The 24,305-nt window shown below is 46.4% G+C and overlaps 1 protein-coding gene across 1 annotated transcript in view; it reads left to right on the forward strand.

Annotated features, from left to right (window-relative positions):
* UPF1 (UPF1 RNA helicase and ATPase) overlaps positions 1-24,305 on the forward strand; it is a 493,404-nt gene that overhangs the window by 208,203 nt on the left and 260,896 nt on the right. Inside the window, exons 11-12 of the mRNA XM_069215891.1 lie at positions 9,790-9,908; positions 11,668-11,832. Coding sequence (XP_069071992.1) covers positions 9,790-9,908; positions 11,668-11,832 — 284 coding nt within the window. The remainder of the gene's footprint in view (positions 1-9,789; positions 9,909-11,667; positions 11,833-24,305) is intronic.

Here is a 24,305-nt window from a genome sequence, read left to right on the forward strand (position 1 = left end):
TGAGTGTGTGTTCCTCATGTATTGCCTGTGTGTGTACAACAAATACTTAACACTTCCCTCTGATAAGCCTACTGCTCAACCACACTACCACAAAATAGAGCATTAGAATTATCTAATTTTGCCACTATCTTACCTCTAAGGGGAACCCTTTGGACTCTGTGCACAGTATCTCTCACTTTGAGATAGTATATACAGAGCCACCTTCCTACAGTCACTCCCCTGCTCCAGCAGTCACCTTCCAAGACGACAACCAGTACCCTTCGACTCCTCTCACAGCGACGAGCATGCTCCTAAGGTCACAGAGGGTGGACATCATCGAGATAGACTGTCCTGAGGTCCTGCTGATGCAATTTGGAGGAGGTAAGACATTGCCTTCCTTGGGAGCGATGGTACCCCTATGTACTGCGTCTTCTTCACCTCCTGAGGCCTCTGTCCACTATTTGCAAAATTCCTTTGTGCACAGCCTGGCCCAGGTCCCCAGCACTCCATCCTGTGACCCTCAAGTCGCTGAGTTGTTCTCTGGCGGCATGGGACCTTCTTTTGTTGTGCTGCATCAAGCGCGTTTTGTACCTCTTTTGTACCTGGATCCTGCGGCTCCTGGGGGTGGTGGGTGGCTTCCTGAGGGCTCTAAAGTGTTGAGAGCCCCCTCTTCCTCCTCAGAGTTGAGGCCCCCAGGTCCCTCCTGGGTCCATCTAGCGCCATTGTTATAAAATGCAGTTTTGTCGTAGCCAAGACTTGTTGACGACTTCCAACACGAAATCACGTCTGCAACGATGTTCACGCCGTGGAACATCTTTTGCTTCACTCAGGAACCTGCTGGCATCTTCCTAGGATGCATTCCTGCAGTCTTCGACTAACCGGGGACTCTTCTTTTGCACCCTGTTCTGGGTTGGCAGGGGCTCCTGTCCTTCCTGGAACTTCTTTCGACTTCTGGACTTGGTCCCCTTCCTTTGCAGGTCTTCAGGTCCAAGAATCCAGCAGTTGTTCTTTGCAGACTTGGTTGGCTGCTGCAAAATCCCAATCACGAGGTGTAGTGTGTCCTAAGGAAACTTGCAGTACTTTACTCCTGCTGTTCTGGGCTCTGGGGTGGGGTAATTTACTTACCTTTACTGTATTCTTACTCTCCCAGCCATTCTGCACACACATCTAGGGGGGAATTCGTGATTCGCATTCCACTTTTAGTATATAGTTTGTGTTGCCCCTAGACCTATTTTCTCCCATTGCATTCTATAGCATTTCCTATTGTTTGCTTTCTTCTATGACTATTTACTTGTCTCATTTTGGTATCTAGTGTATATATTGTGTATAATGCTTACCTGCAGAAGGAGTATTCTCTAAGATATTTTTGGTATTGTCATCCAGTTAAATACCTTTATTTTTGGTAACACTGAGTATTGTCTTGTGTATAAGGACTGTGTAAATATATGTGGTATTGCATGAGCTTTGCATGTCTCCTAGTTCAGCCTAAGCTGCTCTGCTATAGCTACCTCTATCAGCCTAAGCTGCTAGAACACTACTACATTTCACTAATAAGGGATAACTGGACCTGGTGTAAGTACCCAAGGTACCCACTACAAACCATGCCAGCCTCCTACAGCTCTCTTACTACCCTCAGACCAGAAGCAAAACAGAGAATAATAAATCTCCCTTTCTCTGCCACCACATTATTTGGAAATCATACAGATGATGAAATGGCTAGAATGAAGACCGAGTTGGACACTGTAAAGGCAGTTTAAGAGAGGCCCAGGGAACAAATAATCATTCTGACCCTATCAACGTCATACCTGTTCCCAGAGGGTTCAAACCCCCATTGGTAATAATGGAGTCAACAAAGCGGTGCACATAAACAGCACCATCGACACTATCAGTCATACCAGAGAAAGCAGGCTAGAGGGAGATCTGCCCAGTAGCCTGCTCATGGAGTTAAACTTCCATCCAAGACAAAACCTTGAATCATTACTTCCCCCTCCTCCATTACTCTCTCCAGTAGGGGGAAGTATCCAACATTACCTAACAGAGTGGCAAAACATCACATAAGATGCCTGGATTCTGAATATTGTTCGCAGTGGATACTCTGATTCACCAGTCCCCCACCGTCCAGTCTGCCGAAACAATCCAGATTCCAGATCTCACAATTACAAGAGGAGGTAAACATCCTCTTACAGAAGCAGGCAGTGGAGCCTGTTCATCCTCTCCAACGAGGAACTGGAATCTATTCCAGGTACTTGCCTGTCAAAAAAAGGAAAGGCACGGATTCAGGCCCATTCTCGACCTCAAAACAACCTACAAGTGGATTTGTCGAGAAAAGGTCTGGGATGCTGTCTTTAAACGAAATATATCCCCAGTTATACCAAGGGGATTGGCTAGGTTCCATCGATCTTCAAGGCACATACTTTCACTTTCCAATTGCCAGAAAGCATTGCAAGTTCTTGAGGTTTGTAGTAGAACGAGACCACTGCCAGTACAAAGTCCTTCCGTTTGGTCTTAAGTCAGCACCCAGAACATTCTCTAAGTGCATGGTATTGGTGGCTGCCCATCCGAGGAAGGAAAAATATTGGTCTACCTTTACCTCGATGATAGGCTGATCAAGGCATCCAGGTCTCAAGAAGCTCAGCTTCACTACCTCTGGACTTGCAGTCTCCTCAAAAGATTTGGCTTACAAGTAAACCTCAGCAAGTCAAATTCTGTCTTGTTTCAGAAATTGCACTACCTGGAAAAAACCATCAACACATTACAGGAAAGGGTATCCTTCAGAGGAGAGACACTTATTGATCCTTCGGAAACGTCACTCTCTCATGACCGCATGGCGTCCAACAGTGAGAACAATAAAGTTTCTCCTAGGCTAGGGTTCTGCAAAGTCGGTACTGGAGAGCCAGGTCCATGCCAGATCTTTAGCATTTCCACATTTAGAAAAATGTAGATTTCTGACATCTTTTTTTCTAAATGTGGATGTGTTTAAAACCTGGCATGGACCCGGGTCTACAGGACCGACTTTGCAGAACCCTGTCCTAGGCTCAATGGCGTCCTGCATCTTCCTCACACCGAATGTTCGTCACCACATGCAATTTTTGTAGGAATGTCTTGAGTGCCAGTGGGACCAGCTGATGGGCATTTGGGAGGACAGGATATTATCTCGTCATGCAAAGCTGTCCATGAAGTGGTGGTGCGTCCCAAAGAACCTGCTTCGGGTGAATGCCTTTTCATCAGGATATTCCTACACAAACAATAGTAATGGACGCCTCCCTTCTAGGCTGTGGGGCTCACATGGACAACCTCCAGATCAAGGGCTCAACACAGTCGGAGAGAGTCTCCACATACCACATCAACCTTCTGGGGCTACACGCAGTCCATCTAGCACTAAAAACGTTTCATCCGTTCTTCAAAGCCAACTCCCTGCATGTACAAACAGACAATACAACTACCATGTACTATCTCACAAGCAGGGAGGGACGAGGTCCAGACTGCTTTTGCACAAAGCGCAGAAAATATGGAAATGGCTCATAGCTAGGAATCTAACGATCATCGATGTGAATCTTCCAGGTGTGCAGAATACTAAGGCAGACTCTCTAAGCAGGATTCTGGAAGAAAATCACAAGTGGATTTTGCACAATTACGTCATTCACGACTTATTTCCTCTGTGGGGCACACCTTCCATTGACCTGTTTGCTACTGCAGAGAACCAAAAATACCAATGCTTCACCTTGGTTTTATCAACCAGGGACACTAGGGAATGCCCAGTGGATCGACTGGTCCAGCAAATTTCTTTACGCTTTTCCACCAATTCTCCCAATGCCAGCACTTCTCATCAAACTATCCTACTCAAGAGCCAAGATGATCCTAAAAGCGCCAGAGTGGCCATGCCAGTGGTGGTTCATGGGCTTTCTTCACTGGTCCATCTGTCCACATCTCCTGCTACCATGCAGGACAGATCTCCTGAAAAACTTCCAAGTACAGATACTGTACCCCCAGGCTCTCTTTCTTGAATTTGGCAGCATGGCTCCTGAGAGTTCAGTATGGACACTTGAATCTGCTGAAGGAATGCATGGACATTCTCAGAGGCTAAGTGGCCTTCCAACCGTTTCGCATATGCATTTAAGTGGAAAAGATTCTGCATTTGGTGTTCCGCTGGCAAAATCTGGCTTGCAGCCCTTACTGCCTACAGAAATTGTCATTCACAAACCTCTTTTTTTTTTTTCTTCAAGATCCAGGTCAAGGATTTTCTAGCAGGTTTGAAAAAGGTTTTTCCTCCCATTAGGTGTCCCTTACATCCCTGGGAGCATAATATTGTACTCTCCTCTCATGCATGATCCTTTTGAACCGAATGTGTTATGGAACAACTCATGCGCCAACCACTCCTGTCTGAACAACGCAGTCATTCCAACCGCGTGGTTTCTACGAATGCCTTTACCACGCATGCCTTTCCTACGATTTTACGTTGTAAAGGCATGCATAGTAAAGGCATGTTTGGAACGGCATGCGTGGTTTTCGCATGCCACCCGCCCTATAAACACTACTACACCGACCCCCTCCCCCCGCCCAAAAAAAATAAAACTACCCCGACCCCCTCCCACCCTGAGCCCTAAAACCTACCCCAACCCGCCCTAAAACAACCAACCCCACCCCAAAAATAAAACTCCTGCCCCTGAAAACAGTTACCCCAACAACGAAAAGCCCGACCCCCACCTGTCCTAAATACAAAATTACCTCAACCCCCACGCCCCTAAAAAACGCCCTAAAAACAAAATTACCCAGACCCCCACCCGTTCCCTAAAAACCATAGTACCCCGACCCTCCGCCCCGCTCCTTAAAAAAACAAAAAACACTCCCACCCCTAAAAACTCGACCCCCCGCCCTAAATACAAAATTACTCCGACCCCACCCCTAAAAACCTGCACCCCCACCAGCCATAAGTACAAAATTACCCTGACGTCGCCCCAAACCCCCCACCAGCCCATAATACATAATTCCCCCAACCTCCCCAAAACAAAATTACCCTGACCCGCCATCCTCACCCTAAAAACCATAGTACTGCGACATGCAACCCCACCCTAAAAACAAAACTACCCCGACCCGCTCATTAAAAAAAAAAAAAATTACCCCACCCCTAAAAACTACCCCACTCCTAAAAACTACCCCAATCCTCTTCCAGCCCCACTTACCTGACCACATCCTACCCCAACCTCCCACCCCAAAAACAAAATTACCCTGACCTTCCCACCCCTGCCCCCTAAAACCCGACCTCCCCACCCGCCCTAAATCCAAATTGCATTGCCCACCCCTGCCCCTTAAAAACCCACCCACCCTAAATACTAAATTACCCCGGCACCCTCACCTCCGCCCCTAAAAACCTGCACCGCCCCTAAAAACTAAATTACCACAACCCCCCCTAAAAACCCACCACCCTCCGCCCTGAATACAAAACTACCTCCACACTTCCCCCTAATAACTACCACAATCCTCTCCCAGCCCCACTAACCTGACTGCATCCTACCCCACCCCTAAAAATACAATTACTCCGACCCCCTCACCCCTAAAAACCTAATCCCCAATCTGTCCTAAATACAAAATTACCCTGACCCCCCCTTAAAACCTGATCACCCGCCCTAAATACACAATTACTCCGACCTCACCCGCCCCTGAAAACTCACCCGCCCTAAATACAAAATTACCCCAACCCACCCCTAAAATCCCCCCACCATCCCTAAATACATAATTAACCTAAGACCCACCCTCGCCCCAAAAAACAAAATTACCCTGATCCCCCACCCCTGCCCCAAAATCCATAGTACCCCAACACCCCATCCTAAAAGCTATCCCGACCCCACCCCTTAAAAAAACCCGACTGCCCCACTCCTAAAAAAAAAAAATACCCCATCCTCTCCCAGCCCCACTTACCTGACCTCATCCTACCTGACCTCCCCATCCCTAAAACAAAATTACCCTGACCTCCCCACCCCTAAAACTTCCACCCGCCCTAAATAAAAAATTTCCCTACCCCTGCCCCTTAAAACTTGAGACAAAATTACCTTGACCCTACCAACCCCACCCCTAAAAATCATAGTATCCCGACCCCCATCCCGCCCTAAAAACAAAACTACCCCAACCCCCACCCCTTTAAAAAAAAAAAACTCAACCTCCCCTATAAACTACACACCCCTAAAAACTACCCCAATCCTCTCCCAGCCCCACTTACCTAAACGCATCCTACCCTCACCTCCCACACCACCCCTAAATACAAAATTACCCTGACCCCCAACCACCCTAAATACAAAATTACCCCACCCTCCCACCCCTGCACCTTAAAACCCACCCTAAATACAAAATTACCCTGACCCTCCCACCCCACCCCTAAAAACCCACACCCTGCCCTAAAAACAAAATTACCCCAACCCCCCCACCCGCCTTAAAAACAAAACTACCTTAAAAGCTACCTTCCCAGAGGACGCAGTCAGATATGTGGGACTGGGAAGGTAGCTTTTAAGGTAGTTTTGTTTTTGGGGTGGGGGGTGGGGTAATTTTGTTTTTAGGGGCAGGGTGTGGGTTTTTAGGAGTGGAGTGTCCTAGATAGATGCAGTACTTGCTAGATCTATAATCCAGTTAACGAATCATGATTTTCACTGTATCATTAAAGCTATCTTACATGCCGGTCTACCAGGTTCACTCCTGTGTAAAGCTGTCAGTCTGCATTCATGAGCTACGCATGCATTGCAGCATTGTTGGTCCTTGGTCCAAGAAAGTCAGACTAGGGCAAAATTTGCAGGATAGCCACTGACTTGTTAGTTTGTTGTAGGAAGCTGGCTAACTATGTAGTGTACTGAATGTAAGGGGACACTGTGCAGATAGTTCAGATGACCCTTATTATTTTACAGGGCTTAAATTAATAATCCCAAATGCTTTTTTTTGGTAGTGTGGACAGCAGTTTAGGCTTATCAAAAGGTAGTGTTAAGCATTTGTGTACACGCAGTCAATAAATAAGACACTAGAAGAATCTCGACCAATTTACAAAAATAACAGATTTTTATATAATTTTAGACACCAAGATCATCGGTATAAGATACGTACTTTCAGTTAATTTTTTTTTTACAGTAGGCAAAAATAATGAAATAACGGTTTTGAAGCAGTATCCTCAAACGCAGTAATGTTATCTTACGGACTCAAGGTAAGTAAGGCCCACGGTACGTAGAACCATCAGCAGTTTTGGGTTGCCTGCCCTGGTGTGTCCGGGTGCAGTGGTGGTTGCAAGGGTAACCTTGAGTACTACCGCTTAAGTAATTGAGATAACGTAATAAAAAAAAAAGTCTGCAAGTGGGGACTGGGGGACCAGTTTAGCAGAACGCAGCAGGGGCTCAAATCTTCCAGGTCTCTGACGCAAGGGTGCACCGTTGGTAACCTCGGACTCAGGGTGAGTGGCTCAGATGCAGAGGTTTTTTCTGTGGCAGGTCGCTTGCGCAGGATGCGCTCATTGTTCTTTGGTGACCTGAAGAGAGGAAGAAAACAGGTCAGCAGGCCCACTCTCATTGAAGTCTGCATGGATCCTGAAGGCCCTCATTGGTAGGTTGGTGTTGCCGCTGGTGGTCTCCAGACTGGACATGCACCAAGCCTTGTTTGCTGCAAATGCTCCGGTACCCATGGTATTGGTGCTGGGTGGCTCCTGGAGTTCCTGGCATCTCCAAACCTGGCAGGAAATGGATCTGACCTAGAGCAACGAGGCCTTTTTCTGGAGTGCTGCTCCCTCAGTGAGTCCAATAACCAGCAACACGGTGGACCAGGCAGATGCTTGTCGGTGCCTACAACTGCATGGGGTGGCTCCTCCACCCACAAGGTAGTTGCTAGCTGGTTGTCGAAGTGCTAGGCAGTTCTCCAAGCATTGGAGCGGCTGCGCAGCTTTTGGACGAGCCCAGTCTTAGCACTTCTCGAGGTTCCAGCAGTCAGACAGGATTTTGGTCCATGTTCGTAGTCAAGTTCTCAGTTCTTGCGGTGACTGCTCTTTTGTCCTCTTAAGTTTCCAGGAAGTCAAATCTAAATTCCTGTTGTCAGGGGGCCACCTAAATACCGAATTTATGGGTGTTAAGAGGTAGTGTAAGTTAGTATCTACTGGACTACTTACCCGTGGGGTGGCTACATCCCCTAGATGATCACTAGCTGTGGGGAGTGGGCTTTCCTGACCCAGAGTTCTAGTTCCACCAAAAACAAGATGGTGGAGCATATCGGGCAGCCCAACTCACATGTTTGACTTGCCTGGAGGTAAATTGCACCTATTTGCATAACTAATTTCCTGCCTGTCCTGGTGCCATTTGGGCTTCAGAGCAGTGGGTGGCATTCTGCAGGTCTGAAGAAAGCCCGGGTCGCATTTCAAAGGTGGCAGGGGTTTTGAAGCTCCTGGCTTTGGTATGCAGATTCACTATGTGGTCTCAGGCTGGTTGGGACCAGTCAGCCAGCTCACTAGAAGATGAGTAGGGTTCAGGAGGAACCTCTAAGGTGCCCTCTGGGTACATGTCCTAAGAAATCCAGTATCAACATTAGTATGGATTTATTAAGACGAGGTGTTTGGTACCAAACACCATAGGTTTCTGTAAAGTAATCATGGAGCTGTGGAACTCATGACAAGCGTCCAGTACATATACTTAAAATGGATTCCCTGTTCGCCTGTACCACTAGACAACACAGGGGCATATCTTGCTTATGCAGATATTCACTCACTTGTAATATAATGCACCGTGCCTTTGGGCTATAAGGCCTGCTGTAGGGCTGACTTGCATATGATATATGCAGTGACTTGGACATTGAACACCTTGATTGTGCCATGTCATGTTTTCACACATGGGTTGCACTGTCATGCAGCCTGAGAGAGCAGTCTACATGCAATTTGTGTGTGTTTGGGGGTGGGGGGGAGAGGCCTTAGGCTGGCATAATACATGCTTTAGTACCCCTGCCCTAGGTATCTGTGGTACTTTTAATAGGGTCTTACGGGGTACTAAAGTGTGTACCAATTGTATAAAACATATTACATGTTTAGGGAAAAGACTACTGCCACTGGAGCCTGGTAAGCAGGGACCCAGTACACTGTCAGTCAAACAGCCTCTAGTAGTGCAAATGGGGGCAAAAAGTGTGTGTGTGGGGGGGGGGCGGGAGGGCAGGAAGGGTAAGTATATAGGTAATCTTGAAAAAGCCAAAGGTGAAAATGTATCATCACTACTTATATTAATTATTGTAGAATTTTTAAAAAATGTTACCATGTTAGCGGTGCCATAAGTCTGCTTGTGTCTCCATTTTGCTGAAAGGTCTACCTATTCCTCCCTTTTCCTCTGAGCCATTGCTCCAAAAAAAACAACAAAAAAATTGTTCACATGTTCAGTTTTATAGCCTGTTACTGAACCCCAAGTCTCTGCTGAGATTAAATAATTTCTTAAGTAAACAAGCCTGTAACTTATGCATTTGAATAATACTGCATTATTTTGGTTGATTTTTCATGTACTCTTTTGATTTTCGTGGAAATAAGCTTGATCCTGTAGATAAAATTTATTCCACACTAACATTGGAATTCTGTTTGCGCGTTCATATGAAAACGCAAGCACTCAGCTGAGCCTGGGGAGTGGATGGGAATTTATAATTAAGGATTCTTCCTCGCAAAAAAGCGATACGCCTCTAAGGTGGAAGAGTATGTATCATTTGTGTTTTTATGTTGGTCTCTTTCAAGAATTGAAGGGCACAGCTTTCACAGTTATTACCTTTTGAAATAGAAATGTATTTAGATTGTTAGTAGCTTAAATACCTTTTCACCCCATTCAGGTTTATGCTGTAAAGACTGTATTACAGCGTCCTCTTAGCCTTATCCAAGGTCCTCCTGGTACAGGAAAAACTGTGACATCTGCAACAATTGTATACCACCTGGCACGCCAAGGCAATGGGTAAGTCATTGAGCCTTCATGTGCAAATTGTATTTTGCTTGTTTTGTTGTTCATGTTTATCTTTAAAAATATTGAATTGTTATATGAATTTGTCCAATCAACTACTTTCTTCCTATCATTCAACTTCTTGGTTACGAAGGAAAATAAACATGTGATGCAGAGAACACCATGAAGGGACATTGGCCTTTATCTACAAAGGTATAAAGTATACTAGTTTGTGTATGAAATGCCTTGTTTGAGATTGTATTCTTTCATTTGCCTCCGAATTTACTGCTATACATTTGGAACATTTTTGGCTTCTAAACAGACTTTATTCTTAAACTGTAGGTAAATAATACATTTTTAAGTGTGGGCATCCTTTATTGTTGTTTGCTTACTGTACATGAAACTAATTCCTGCCATCCTGTTTACAAGTATAGGGTTATTAGTTATTAATACTTGTCTTTTAAGCTACATGTATTTAACATTCAAACATAGAATTTTCAATTTCAAATATGGTCCGTTCAAATCAGTCTCCAGTATGGTGATATTGTACTTATATTTTGATTTCCACATTTCAAAGATTTTAGCTTTCCAGAACTAAAGTTCTGATACAGAAGATAATCTCTTTTGCTGCAGTTGGTTATTGACTCATAAGTTTGCTAATCAGTATGTAGTGGTAACTAAACATGGAGGAAAAAATAGAAATCTTAATCTGCAACTGTGTATTCCTCAGAGTGCCTTGTAATTTGCAGTCCAAAACCTAAAATCATGACAATCTTATTTTAAAACACCTAAGGTTAGATGACTGTTTGAAACCTAGAACTTAATCAGAAGTATCCTCCTACTGTTAACTTTTAGTGAACTACCTTTTTTCTTTGTGAATGCTGTCAGTGCTTCTGCTCTCTCCCTCTTGTTTCTCTCCCTTCTCTACTGCCAACTAGTGCATTGTGTTATCTCACTTGTCACTGCTCACCGTGCTCTCTTCCACCACACTCGATGTTTTGCTGTCTTCCTTGTTTGATTCTCCTCTGTTGTGCTCTCCCTTGTGCCCCAGGCATTCCATGTTGCTTCTCTCCCCTCCCAAAAACAATCTCCACACCTACTCTTTGCCCCCTCTTCCCACCCATCACTGTTGTTTTAAATATATATTTTTTGGAGTGCAGGGCAGCAAATTGCTGTTGACCATCCACATGAGCTCTTTAGTTCCCTTAATTTTTTTTTTTTTTGGGACTCGGAGTGGCATCCACCATCTTGGAGCGGTTATTAAAAAAAAAAAAATTGACAATTACTACTCCATCCTGCTATAGCTGCCAGCATTTGTGATGTTGCATGGGCTTGACCACAGAAAGAAGTAAGATCACAAACTAAAAACAATTGAATCTTACTGTTTAGCAGATAGCATTGTCCAAGCCAGTGGGGTCCCAAAGGCAAACGTTTTATGGGGTTTTCGTCTGGCATTCTCTGTTAATTTACTAGCAACCAAGCATTTGCTCATTTATTTTGTTATTAAAATGCCTATGCCTTTTTAAGGTAATTTGTTTCCCCTTAACATGGATAGAGAGCCCTTTGCAGCTTAGCATAATAGGGTCAAATGCAGAAGGTTTTTGAATTGTTTTATGCACTTTTAGGTATCTCTGGAAATGCTGAATTTAAATACATTATTTTGGATTTTGCTGCCTGATCGAGTGTTTTTCTCTAAAATTATGTGGACAATTTTGCTGCTTCACTTGATCAATAATGTAAACGTTTACACAAATGTTTGTTTACCCATTTCAAGACCTGTGCTGGTTTGTGCTCCAAGTAACATAGCTGTGGATCAACTGACTGAGAAGATCCACCAAACTGGACTGAAAGTGGTTCGTCTTTGTGCGAAGAGTCGTGAAGCCATTGACTCTCCTGTATCTTTTCTGGCATTACACAATCAAATTCGGAACATGGACAGGTAAGCATTTTCTTTTCTTTTTAAATTGTATTCCTTAACCCCATACATTAGTATGTTTCTACCTCTTTCCACCTAATCAGTCGATCCTCTGAGAACACTTCACTGGTAGATTTAGAAATTGAAACAGTATTCATGTTTTTATTTAGCAGTGATTGCCAATGCAGCACAGAAGTGGTATAATTTTTCTTATGAACTGAGTGCAGCTTAATGACAAATACTGATATAAAATGCTGCATGCCCGTATTATGAGTGTAGGAAAGTGCCCCTTTTGACATATTTACCACCTCACACAAACTTTTTGCCTGACATTGATGCTAACTTGACTGGTTGTGTGTGCTGGGATCCTGCTAACCAGGCCCATGCACCAGTGTTCTTTCCCTAAACTGTACCATTGTTTCCAAGATTGTCACACTCCTGGCACACAGCTAAGTCCCTTGTAACAGGTACCAGTGGTACCAAGGGCCCTGTGACCAGTGAGGGTCCCAAAGGGCTTCAGCATATATTGTGCCACCCTAAGGGACCCCTCACCAAGCACATGCACAGTGCAATTTCAGATTGTGTGTGCTGGCGGGGAGAAAAAGGTAGTCGACATGGCATCCCTTCCAGTGTGCCATGCCCACAAACCACTGCCCGTGGCCTAGGTAAGTCACCCTTCTAGTAGGCCTTACAGCCCTAAGGCAGGATGCACTATACCACAGGTGAAGGCGTAGCTGCATGAGCAATTTGCCCCTACAGTGTCTAAGTCCATTTTTAGACATTGCAAACTTCTTAGTCATTACGAACTCCACAGCTCCATGATGGCCTCACTGAGGACTAGGAAGTTTGGTATCAAACTTCTTAGCACAATAAACCCACACTAATGCCAGTGTTGAATTTATTGTGTGTATTTTTCAGAGAGCATCTTAGAGATGCTCCCTGTATTTTACCTGACCCTTTAGTGCAGGCTGACTAGTCTGTGCCAACCTGCCACTAACAGACAAGTTTCTGACCCCATGGGGTGAGAGCTGTTGTGGTCTCTGGGGGGTCAGGGACAAAGCCTGCCATGCGTGGATGTGCTTCACCACCCCACCCCCTTGCAGGAACTGCAACACTTGTGATACAGTGCCCCAGGGCACTCCATCTAGTAGAGATGCCTGCCCCCCAGACCAAGCAACACTTTTGGTGGCCGGTCCGGCAGGAAAATTAGGAAAAACAAGGAGGAGTGACCACTTAAGATGGGACCACCCCTAAGATGTTCAGAGCTGAAGTGACCCCCTCCTTTCGGAGTCCTTCATCTTGTTTTGGAGGAGAGTGACCAATAGGAATGTGCCCCTCATTCCTCCCTGTAGGAAGTTGGCTCTGTATGCACTAATTCAAAGTAAGGAATAGTATGCACAGAGTCCAAGGGTTCCCCTTAGAGGTAAGATAGTGGCAAAAAAGAGATAATTCTAATGCTCTATTTTGTGGTAGTGTGGTCGAGCAGTAGGCTTATCAGAGGAGTAGTGTTAAGCATTTGTTGTACATACACAGGCAATAAATGAGGAACACACACTCAGAGACAATTCCAGGCCAATAGGTTTTTGTATAGAAAAATATATTTTCTTAGTTTATTTTAAGAACCACAGGTTCAAGATTTACAAGTAATACTTCAAATGAAAGGTATTTCATGTAGGAACTTTAGGAACTTTGAATTAGCAAAATAGCATATACAGTTTTCACATAAATGACATATAGCTATTTTAAAACTAGACAGTGCAATTTTCAACAGTTCCTGGGGGAGGTAAGTGTTTGTTAGATTTGCAGGGGTTCAAGTTTGGGTCCAAGGTAGCCCACCGTTGGGGGTTCAGAGCAACCCCAAAGTTACCACACCAGCAGCTCAGGGCCGGTCAGGTGCAGAGGTCAGAGTGGTGCCCAAAACGCATAGGCTTCAATGGAGAAGGGGGTGCCCCGGTTCCAGTCTGCCAGCAGGTAAGTACCCGCGTCTTCGGAGGGCAGACCAGGTGGGTTTTGTAGGGCACCGGGGGACACACAAGTCCACACAGAAAGTACACCCTCAGCAGCACGGGGGCGGCCGGGTACAGTGTGTAAACAAGCGTCGGGTTCTCAATAGGAATCAATGGGAGACCAAGGGGTCTCTTCAGCGATGCAGGCATGCAAGGGGGGGGGGCTCCTCGGGGTAGCCACCACCTGGGCAAGGGAGAGGGCCACCTGGGGGTCGCTCCTGCACTGGAGGTCGGATCCTTCAGGCCCTGGGGACTGCGGGTGCAGAGTCTTTACCAGGCGTCGGATCTTTGAAGCAGGCAGTCACGGTCAGGGGGAGCCTCGGGATTCCCTCTGCAGGCGTCGCTGTGGGGGCTCAGGGGGGTCAACTCTGGCTACTCACGGTCTCACAGTCGCCGGGGAGTCCTCCCTGTGGTGTTTGTTCTCCACAAGTCGAGCCGGGGGCGTCGGGTGCAGAGTGCAACGTCTCACGCTTCCGGCGGCAAACGTGTGTTGTTTCAAAGTTGCTTCTTTGTTGCAAAGTTGCAGTCTTTGGGGAACAGAGCCGCTGTCCTCGGGAGTTCTTGGTCCTTCTAGATGCAGGGTAGTCCTCTGAGGCTTCAGAGGTTGCTGGACCCTGGGAACGCGTCGCTGGAGCAGTTTCTTTAGAAGTGGGGAGACAGGCCGGTAGAGCTGGGGCCAAAGCAGTTGGTGTCTCCGTCTTCTCTGCAGGTTTTCTGTTCAGCAGTCCTCTTCTTAGGTTGCAGGAATCTGAGTTCCTAGGTTCTGGGGAGCCCCTAAATACTGAATTTAGGGGTGTGTTTAGGTCTGGGGGGTTAGTAGCCAATGGCTACTAGCCCTGAGGGTGGCTACACCCTCTTTGTGCCTCCTCCCTGAGGGGAGGGGGGCACATCCCTAATCCTATTGGGGGAATCCTCCATCTGCAAGATGGAGGATTTCTAAAAATAAGAGTCACCTCAACTCAGGACACCTTAGGGGCTGTCCTGACTGGCCAGTGACTCCTCCTTGTTGTTCTCATTATTTCCTCCGGCCTTGCCGCCAAAAGTGGGGCCGTGGCCGGAGGGGGCGGGCAACTCCACTAGCTGGAGTGCCCTGGGGTGCTGTAACAAAGGGGGTGAGCCTTTGAGGCTCACCACCAGGTGTTACAGTTCCTGTAGGGGGAGGTGTGAAGCACCTCCACCCAGTACAGGCTTTGTTACTAGCCACAGAGTGACAAAGGCACTCTCCCCATGTGGCCAGCAACATGTCTGGTGTGTGGCAGGCTGCTAAAACCAGTCAGCCTACACGGGTAGTTGGTTAAGGTTTCAGGGGGCACCTCTAAGGTGCCCTCTGGGGTGTATGTTACAATAAAATGTACACTGGCATCAGTGTGCATTTTTATTGTGCTGAGAAGTTTGATACCAAACTTCACAGTTTTCAGTGTAGCCATTATGGTGCTGTGGAGTTCATGCATGACAGATTCCCAGACCATATACTCTTATGGCTACCCTGCACTTACAATGTCTAAGGTTTTGCTTAGACACTGTAGGGGCATAGTGCTCATGCACTTATGCCCTCACCTATGGTATAGTGCACCCTGCGTTAGGGCTGTAAGGCCTGCTAGAGGGGTGACTGACCTATACCTATAGGCAGTGTGAGGTTGGCATGGCACCCTGAGGGGAGTGCCATGTCGACTTAGTCTTTTTATCCCCACTAGCACACACAAGCTGGCAAGCAGTGTGTCTGTGCTGAGGGAGGGGTCCCCAGGGTGGCATAAGACATGCTGCAGCCCTTAGAGGCCTTCCCTGGCATCAGGGCCCTTGGTACCAGGGGTACCCATTACAAGGGACTTACCTGGATGCCAGGGTGCGCCAATTGTGGAAACAAAAGTACAGGTTAGGGAAAGAACACTGGTGCTGGGGCCTGGTTAGCAGGCCTCAGCACACTTTCAAATCAAAACTTAGCATCAGCAAAGGCAAAAAGTCAGGGGGTAACCATGCCAAGGAGGCATTTCCTTACACTCCCCAAAGGGAGTTGGCCCAGGAAGGGTATAGCCACCCTTGGTGACAGCCATTGGCTACTGTCCTCTGACCCCTGCAACACCCCTAATTCTAGTATGTAGGGGCACCTCTGAATCTTGCTCTTCAGCTTCCTGGAGACCTCAAGAAAGAAGAAAGGAGGACTGACGAGGCGACCCTAGCAGTGACTTCTCCAGACGACAACGGACTTCACCCCAGCCCTGCTGGCCTTTTTGCAGCTTCAAAGACTCCTGCTACTAAACTGCAACGCATCCTGGTGGACCAGCAACCTCTACAAACCCCCAGAGGACTGCCTGCCCAGCAGATGACCATTAACTCCCCAGGAAAGCAGCCCTGTCCAGAAGAAATCCTCCACAGGACTCTAGAACCACTCCTGATTGGCAATGCTTGTCCACTCTACACCAGACTGCCATGGCCTGATTCCAGGTGGCCCACCGGTCCAGAGAAGGCCCCCAGGCGATTCAGACCTTGAGTCCACTCTGGGTTGACTCCTCCTGGCCATCACAACGATGCCTGAATCCTGAGGGCCCCCCTTCCTGACTGAGACCAGATCCAATGAAGATTCCTGACACCCAAAGGTACCCCTGCAACCGGAGCCCCCTGACCTTGGGGAATCTGACCAACAGTCCAGCAACATTCAGCTGGCACCTCTCCTTGTCCAGCCTTTGGTTTTCGGACCTGACCCCTCTGGAATCAGCCTGCAGGATGTTTGTGACCTCTGGGGTTCCCCCATTGAAAAGCATTGGGTGCTGAACTCTGTTTAAACCCTGCATCCATCCGCCCTGTGCCACCCAGAGTGTTTGGTGCTGACCTGTGGCCCCCTGGTGCTGACCTAAACCCCATAGGCCTGTCCTGAAACTGGAGGTACTTACCTGCATCCTATTTTCTTCCGAGTGCCCAGAGTTCTGATAGGCTTCAATTGTAAACCCAACACAAAATTTGACCTCTGCACCCAGCCGGCCCTTTATTGCTGGTGATGCACTTTTTTGACCTGTGGACATCCTAACCCCCAAAGATTAGATTAGAATAGGGGTACCTACCTCCCCTAGGACTGCATTGGTTCCTATGAGAAATTGCACTAAGCATAACTTTTCAAATTAAAAGGTTTATCTGCAAAAGCTAAACAAAGTACATGTAATACCTATGCTTGATACTTATTTACAACTGTACTTACCTGCAACGTTCTAGTAGTAAAGTTAAATTTAAAAAAAAATTGCTGTATAAAAACATTGGCCTGAAGTTAGTCATTGAGCGTGTGCCTCATTTCTTGACTGAGTGTACAACAGATGCTTTGTACTACCCTGTGATAAGCCTAACTGCTCGACCACACTACCGCAAAAGAGAGCATTAGTATTATCTACTTTAGCCTCTAATGCCTCTGGGGATCCAATGGACTCTGCACACTATACCTCATTTTGGTATAGTATATACAGAGCCAGCTTCTTACAATGAGGGCCTTGAAGGTGTTCCTTTTAGATAGTCACCCAAAAGTAGCCAACTGCTAGAGGAAATGATCACTTAATTCAGTGGCTAGCATGACAGCTTAACTTCAGGGTATCATTTGTAAATCCTGTGGTTGTTGAACGGATAGCCAAGCATGGTCTCCAGTTTGAGAAGGCAGTCTGTTTGGGTTACTTAAGAATGATTCTTCATTAGTGGATATGCTGCTGCTGTTTTAGTTTGTACTTGATATTCCCAGAACTTAGATCCTTATCAAAAAATATTGGGGCGCCCAATATTCCAAGGAACCAGAGTAGTGTGATCATAAAGTGTTCCCCTAGGAATCATTCAAACGTAGATTAATACATAATGGAATTAGACAGATATCTGTATATGATAATGATAACCGACACAGCTTCTCCAGTGGTCACTATTTTATGTTGAATAGCAAAGTACTGTAACATTAGTCAAATAGACAGTATGTTCAATAGTCAAAACCAATGCATATGCTCCAAGTGACGGTGTAGTGTAAGTGCAGATATATGATCCAAACTTTAACCATCATATAGGAAATCAGTGATATTTACAATATGTACAGTTGTCCTGATGAAGACCACGGTTGCCTCAATTTAAGGGTCTGAAACATCAACATAGGGCTCCACCTGTATCATTGATTGTTGGACTCTGTAAATCCAAATGCTTATCATTGGGTTTCGAAGAAACCTTTGTCCTCTGGGTGTGGGGCATTGAAAATATTGTAAATATATGTGTGTGAATCTATGAAAGATGTATGCTGAAGAACAGTATGTTTGATGGCATGTGTGGCTGTAGATACACATGCTCTGCAAACTCCTACCATCTAGTGCTGGGTTTGGAATGTTGCAAGATGTTTTTCTTCGAAGAAATATTCTTGAGTAAAGGGATCGAATGACTCTTCAGTGATTCTGCGCTTGGACATCGACTCCTTTAGTTTTTTTTCTTCTCTCTGCAGTCTGGTTTGGATGTCTCTTTGCTCCTTCATCCCCTCGCTCCTGGTTCGAAACACTTCTTTCCGTCTTTTGCGACATTGACTGTATTGGTTTTGATCACGTTTTCTTACATTCTTGCGTTAGTCTCACTGTCGGTCCGAGAACCAACTGTATGCTCTCCAGGGAGCTCTCGCCTGTGCGGGCCCACCTCAGCATGTGCCAGATGGAACGTGTGCCGTTTCGGTTCTATCCTCAGTGCTACGCAAAATTCCCGCAAACCAACCAACATCTGGTGTGTAACCGGTACCTCTCCCCCATCCATCAAGAAGCGATCTGCAATGCCTGCAGATCCTTCAGATAGAAAAAGACCCTTTGGACCGACGAGCTCATCGACTAGAGTTGGTGCACAATACTCAAGAAGATTCTCTGGACATTTTTGGTGCGGAGCACTCCCAGGAGGAGCCGGGACAGGAGGAGGCCACCCCTTCCACTCATCATTCATCTGCCTCTCCTACTGCAGGATATTTAACACAAGTGTTTCCCTTTATTCATTAGGGGAGATTTGGGTGACACACAGCAGGACCCAGATTCATAGGACACATATGACCCTTGTAGGAAGCTGGCCTGGTGGGTGGTGAGCACCTATGGTGTTATCACCTTATACCAGGTCCAGGTATCCCCTATTACTGAAAGTGTAGGCAGTGTCTAGGAAGCCAGGGCTCTCTAGAGCTACCTAAGGATGAGCAGCCAAGGATTATCTAGGAGACCTGCAAAGCTCATGCAATACCACGATCACACATGAAAAAATCAGTGTTACAAAAATAAAGGTATTTCATTATAGTAACACAAAGTCTAAAAATACTGTATAGGCAATACCGCAACTGGAGGTAATTAAACACGTTATTATATACACATTAGCAATCAGGAAATAGCATAGAAAGCAATAGGCATTGGTAAAAGCAGTAGCAAACAGTGAGTGCCCTATAGGAGGGCCAAACCATATACTAAGAAAGTGGAAGGTGAAAGTCGGCCCCCAAGGAAGTGTAATCAGTAGAGAGAAGCTGGAGGAACTAGGAACCCCAACAGGTAAGAACCAGGGTGCCTCCCAGCACTCGAGAGAAAAGGTAAGTACCTGGTTTTCCCCATAACCGGCTGGAGGACTTTGGAAAAGGACTGTGCAAGACCAAGACAAGATTGGAAGAGACCAAAGATGGTTCCTGACAGAAGGGTGCCAAGTCCAGTTTGTGATAGTGTCCGGCAGTGGTAGGAGCCACTACCCACCCTTCTGTGGATGCAGGACCAGGCTGACGGTGGATAAAGAATCAGCAGTGCAGGAGAGAAGTTGCACGACCAGGCCGACGGTGGATGAAGAATCAGCAGTGCAGGAGAGAAGTTCCAGAACTGATGCAAGTTAATGTTCCAAGTCAGCGGTCGTGATGCAGTTAGTCAGTGGTGCTGGAAAACCACCAACAAGCCTTGGCAAATGCAAGAGTCTGAGTAAGGTTTTGCAAGGCTGAAGAGGACCAGCAGGGTCCAGGGGAGTCGGAGGTGGCCCTCAGAAGCTGGGAGAGTCACAAGAAAAGGAGGCAGCCTCCACAGGTGACCCACTGGCAGCAGGCACAGGAGTCACAGTGAGGCCCACTCAGTGACGTGGGGCTCCTCTTCAGGTGTGCTAAGGCAGGAGACTGTGCTTTTCAGGAAGGATTGCTGGGGGCTGGGGCTACACGGAGCCTGAAGATCCCCTGGATGAGTAACTAACAAGCCTTGGTAACTGCAAGAGTCGCGGTGCACAGGGGTACTGTCCTACAAGGAGATGCAAGGGCTTACCGTCTTCCAAATTGGACAGCTGGCAGAGAGGATCAAGGGGACCACTCCAGACCACCACCTGTGATGCACGCAGTTCCAGAGGAGAGATCCACGCAGCCCCAGTCATAAGATCACAGGTCCTGCCAAATTTTGTTGTGGCTGCCACTACACGCAAACGGGCCAGTGGTCCGACAATAGGAGACACTCCTCCCCCAGACAAGGAGAGCAAAAAGATTGACTCCACGGGTAAAAGTGTCTGCACAAGAAGCCAATTATTTGTGCATCTCAGTTTACAGGCTTTACTTGCCAGATATGATCTGGCTCACTGGGATGAGATAGAGGGGCTCGTCCAGTATCTCCCAGATGAGCACCATAAAAGGGGACAACAGATTGTCACAGAGGAGCAGACAATCAGTAATAACTCAATCAGATGCTGTACGCGGTATCAACACCAGCATCCTTGTAAGGAGACATGCCTGGCTTCAATGCTCAGGTTTTAAACCAGAGGTACAACCAGAGGTACTAAATATGCCCTTCGACAAGGAGCATCTTTCCGGCCCTCAAGTGGACTCCACCCTCGAAGCGGAAAAAAGACAGACACTAAAAAGTCATGGGTACTTTACAGTCCCCCTCGCAAAGACCTACTTTTCATCTCCCCACATTGAGGTGATTACTATCCATCAAGTAGAGACAGCCTTCCAGTTCATACTCACAAGGCTTCTACAGAGGAGTAATAACACCCAAGGTAGAGGCAAGACCGCCACTACCCATACCACTACATCAATCAATCATAGCATTTGTAAAGCGCACTACTCACCCGTGAGGGTCTCAAGGCGCTGGTGAAGGGGGAAGGGTGGAATGCTGCTTTTGCTCCAATAACCAAAACTTGAGGTGTCTCCTGAAGGCTAGCAGGTCCTGTGTCTGTCGCAGGTGGATAGGAAGGGTGTTCCACATCTTGACGGCGAGGTGGGAGAACGATCTGCCACTGGCTGTCCTTCTATGGATGCGAGGAACGGTGGCGAGGGCAAGGTCAGCGGAGCAAAGCTGGCGGGTCGGGGTGTAGTAGGTGAGTCTTCTGAGGTATTCTGGTCTGGCGTTGTGCAGATGTTGTACATCAGCATCTAAACAGTGTCAATCCCTACACATCAACTTCCTCGAGATTCAAGCAGTATTTCTAGCTCTGAAAGCATTTCTTCATCACCTCTCTCACAAAGCTGTATTAGTCCGCACAGACGACATGAGAGCAATATACCACCTTCAGAAACGGGGGGTGGGGGAGAACACGGTCACGCCAACTGTCACAACTCTCAGACAATATGGAAATGGGCTCTCCACTATCATATTCACCTTGTTGCTAAGTATTTCCCAGGAACGGACTAAGACTTTGCAGACCTGAAAACAAGTCCACGAATGGAAACTCCACCCGCAAGTCCTTCAGCAATACTTCCGGAACTGGCTTGTGAGGTCATAGGGTTTGGTTACTTGGATTTGCCTGCAGAATGTATGGAAATTCTCAGAGAAGCTCGTAAACCCAGTACTAGAGCATGTTATGCTGAAAATTATAACGCTTTGTTTGCTACTGTCATCCCAAACACATTAATCCCATTAAAGGTACTGCCAAATCCATTGAATGCTATTTTATTCTTCTACAAAAGTAAATTTAGCTTACACTTCCATTCACTTACATCTCACTGCTATACCTTCATATTACAGAACAGACCATATACTTCTCTGTTTAGAATTCCAGTGATCGGTGCATTCATGGAAAACCTTACATGGGTCATTCCACCAAAAATGCCCCCTGCACTATCATGGAACCTTAGTATTGCCCTTACTAGGCTTATGGGTCCTCCTCTCGAGCCACTTTACTCATATCCTCTTCAGTACCTCTCATGAAAAGTGGCCTCTTTAGTTGCTGTCATCTCGCTCAGGCGTGTTAGTGTGCTCCAGGCACTAACCTTGGAAGAACCGTTCTCTCAGATTCATAACGACAAAGTGGTTATTCGCACCAATCAGAAGTTGCTTTCTAAGGTGGTCTCTCAATTCCACATTAATGAATCCATTGAGTAACCAGTAGTCTTTCTGCAGCCTGACTCATTTGCTGAAAGAGCTCTTCACGCTTTAGACGTTACACGTGCATTAATGTTCTACATTGATGGACCAAGAGTTCAGAACAGCTGTTTATAGCTTTTTCATTAACCCATAAAGACAATCCAATATCCAAAAGCAGCATAGCCAGGTGGATAATTAAATGTATTCACACGTGTTTTTCTAAAGCAAAAAGACAACTTTGTGTCACTGTCAGAGCACGCTCTACCAGGAAGAAAGGAGCCACTATGACTGTCCTTGGAAGTATACCCATAGCTGACGTGCGTAAGGTATCTACATGGTCTACATCACATAAATGTACATAACACTGTTGTGTAAATGTACTTAGTCCAGTATTGAAACTTTCATAGATTCACATGCTTGACTCATTCCCTGTCGTCGGTATGGGAGTCCCCAGTACCTTAGAAAAGACAATATCCTCAAAGACATAACCGCAATGAAATAAAACTACATTTCAGTAATCTATCCAAGTCCTTATGTAAAAAGGACTAAACTTGAGCCTCAGCCAATCAGATTGCCTCAGCCAGTCAGATTGCCCCACCCTCTAGAACCCTTCTGAGAGAAGCTCCAGTACCTCAGATTTTCTACTGCACGTCGTGCTAGGGAGTCTCCTCTAAGCTCTGCTCATTTTGTTCCTGTTAGAGAAGATTTGGTCACTGCATCTGAATTTCGACTTTATTACTGGGTGTTTGATTCACAGTCACACTTTTCTGGAGCCTGGCTTTGCCAGCACAATGTCTGACAGAGAGAGGAAAAGTCTCTTTAGAGCCTGCAGTACTTGTGGGAAGAAAATGCTCCATTCTGAGGATCCTCAGAGATTGCATATATTGCCTCTGTCCTGAGCATTCTGCTACTGATTGTAAGGTATGTCGTACCTTTTCCTCAAAAACTTTAAAGGATAGAGAGGGAAGACTGTTAAAATGGCTCCAGAAGCTTAAATCAAGGAAAAACCCTGTCTCGGACTGACAGTGAGGAGTCTTCATGGTCTTTTGAAAGATCCCAAAAGAGGCAAAGCTTGCCTCACTCTGAAAAGGGTTCAAGACAACCCTCAAAAACTTTCAAAAAGACCTCACAGGGGTCTGGTGAAGGCTGCAGTCTCATCACCTCAGGAGAAAAAAAATCTTCATCAAAGTCTAAGTATCGGCCTTCAAAAGAGGTGTCTAACTAAACCTCCTTCAGAGCCTTCTACACCTCCACCAAAGGTTCTTACCATGTTCAGAAAGCCTTCCTCCGCTCCTGACAACAGACCGTCGACGAAGTCATCGTCGTCGACAGTCGACAAAAAATACATGTCGATGGTTACCAGCCTCTTGACTGTGACACCTACGTCGACGGTAACGAAATCTAGACAGTCGATGTTGAAGATAAAAATATCGATGATTCAGACGACGACACCATTGACAGCACTGTCAACGGCGAGGATTCTGATGACTACACCATTGTCGGCGGCACTGTCGACTGGGACTGGTGCACCTTGGCAGTTGAAGACTTTGTCGACTTCGTTGACGGCACAGTTGTCGACACAGTAGATGAGAAAAATTCAAGCCTTGACTTCGGAAAGGGGATATAACTCCGAGAGCCTCATCCCCAAGTAAGGTCACACCTTTAATTCCAACTCACCTTTTGGAAGAAGATTCTGATGATGGGCTGTTTGGGGCAGCCCATAGTCCTTCCCAGCTCCATGTTAAATGTCAGGAAGATGAAGAAGAATATTATCAACAGTATTATTCTCCTCAAAGAGACCAGCCAAATGTGCCAGAGGACATGGTCTGTATCCCGAGTTCCATCATCTCTGATTTACAACTGTTATCAGATTACAAGAAGAGATTTCAATTGCCACCACAGTCAGAGAACATACAAATGCTGCCTCCTCCCTCGATACCTGCCACTCCGGTGTCATAGCCTAGGTTGTCTCCTACATCGGCGAGAAGTACCCCGCAAAGGACTTTCATGCAGGTTACTGGCTCCTCAGCTGAAGAGAGGGAAGGAGTGCTGCAGGATGCGCAGTCGGATTGGGACAACTATATATTGCCGACCCCTTCATCTCCATCGCCTACCCCGGTGGATTCTCCCCCAGGAGACATTGGGAGTTTCCATAATCTGCTTGAAAGAGCAGCAAAGAGATTTGCACTGCCCATGCCATCTAAGCAGA

This window comes from Pleurodeles waltl, chromosome 12, assembly GCF_031143425.1.
Source record: "Pleurodeles waltl isolate 20211129_DDA chromosome 12, aPleWal1.hap1.20221129, whole genome shotgun sequence".
NCBI lineage: Eukaryota > Metazoa > Chordata > Amphibia > Caudata > Salamandridae > Pleurodeles > Pleurodeles waltl.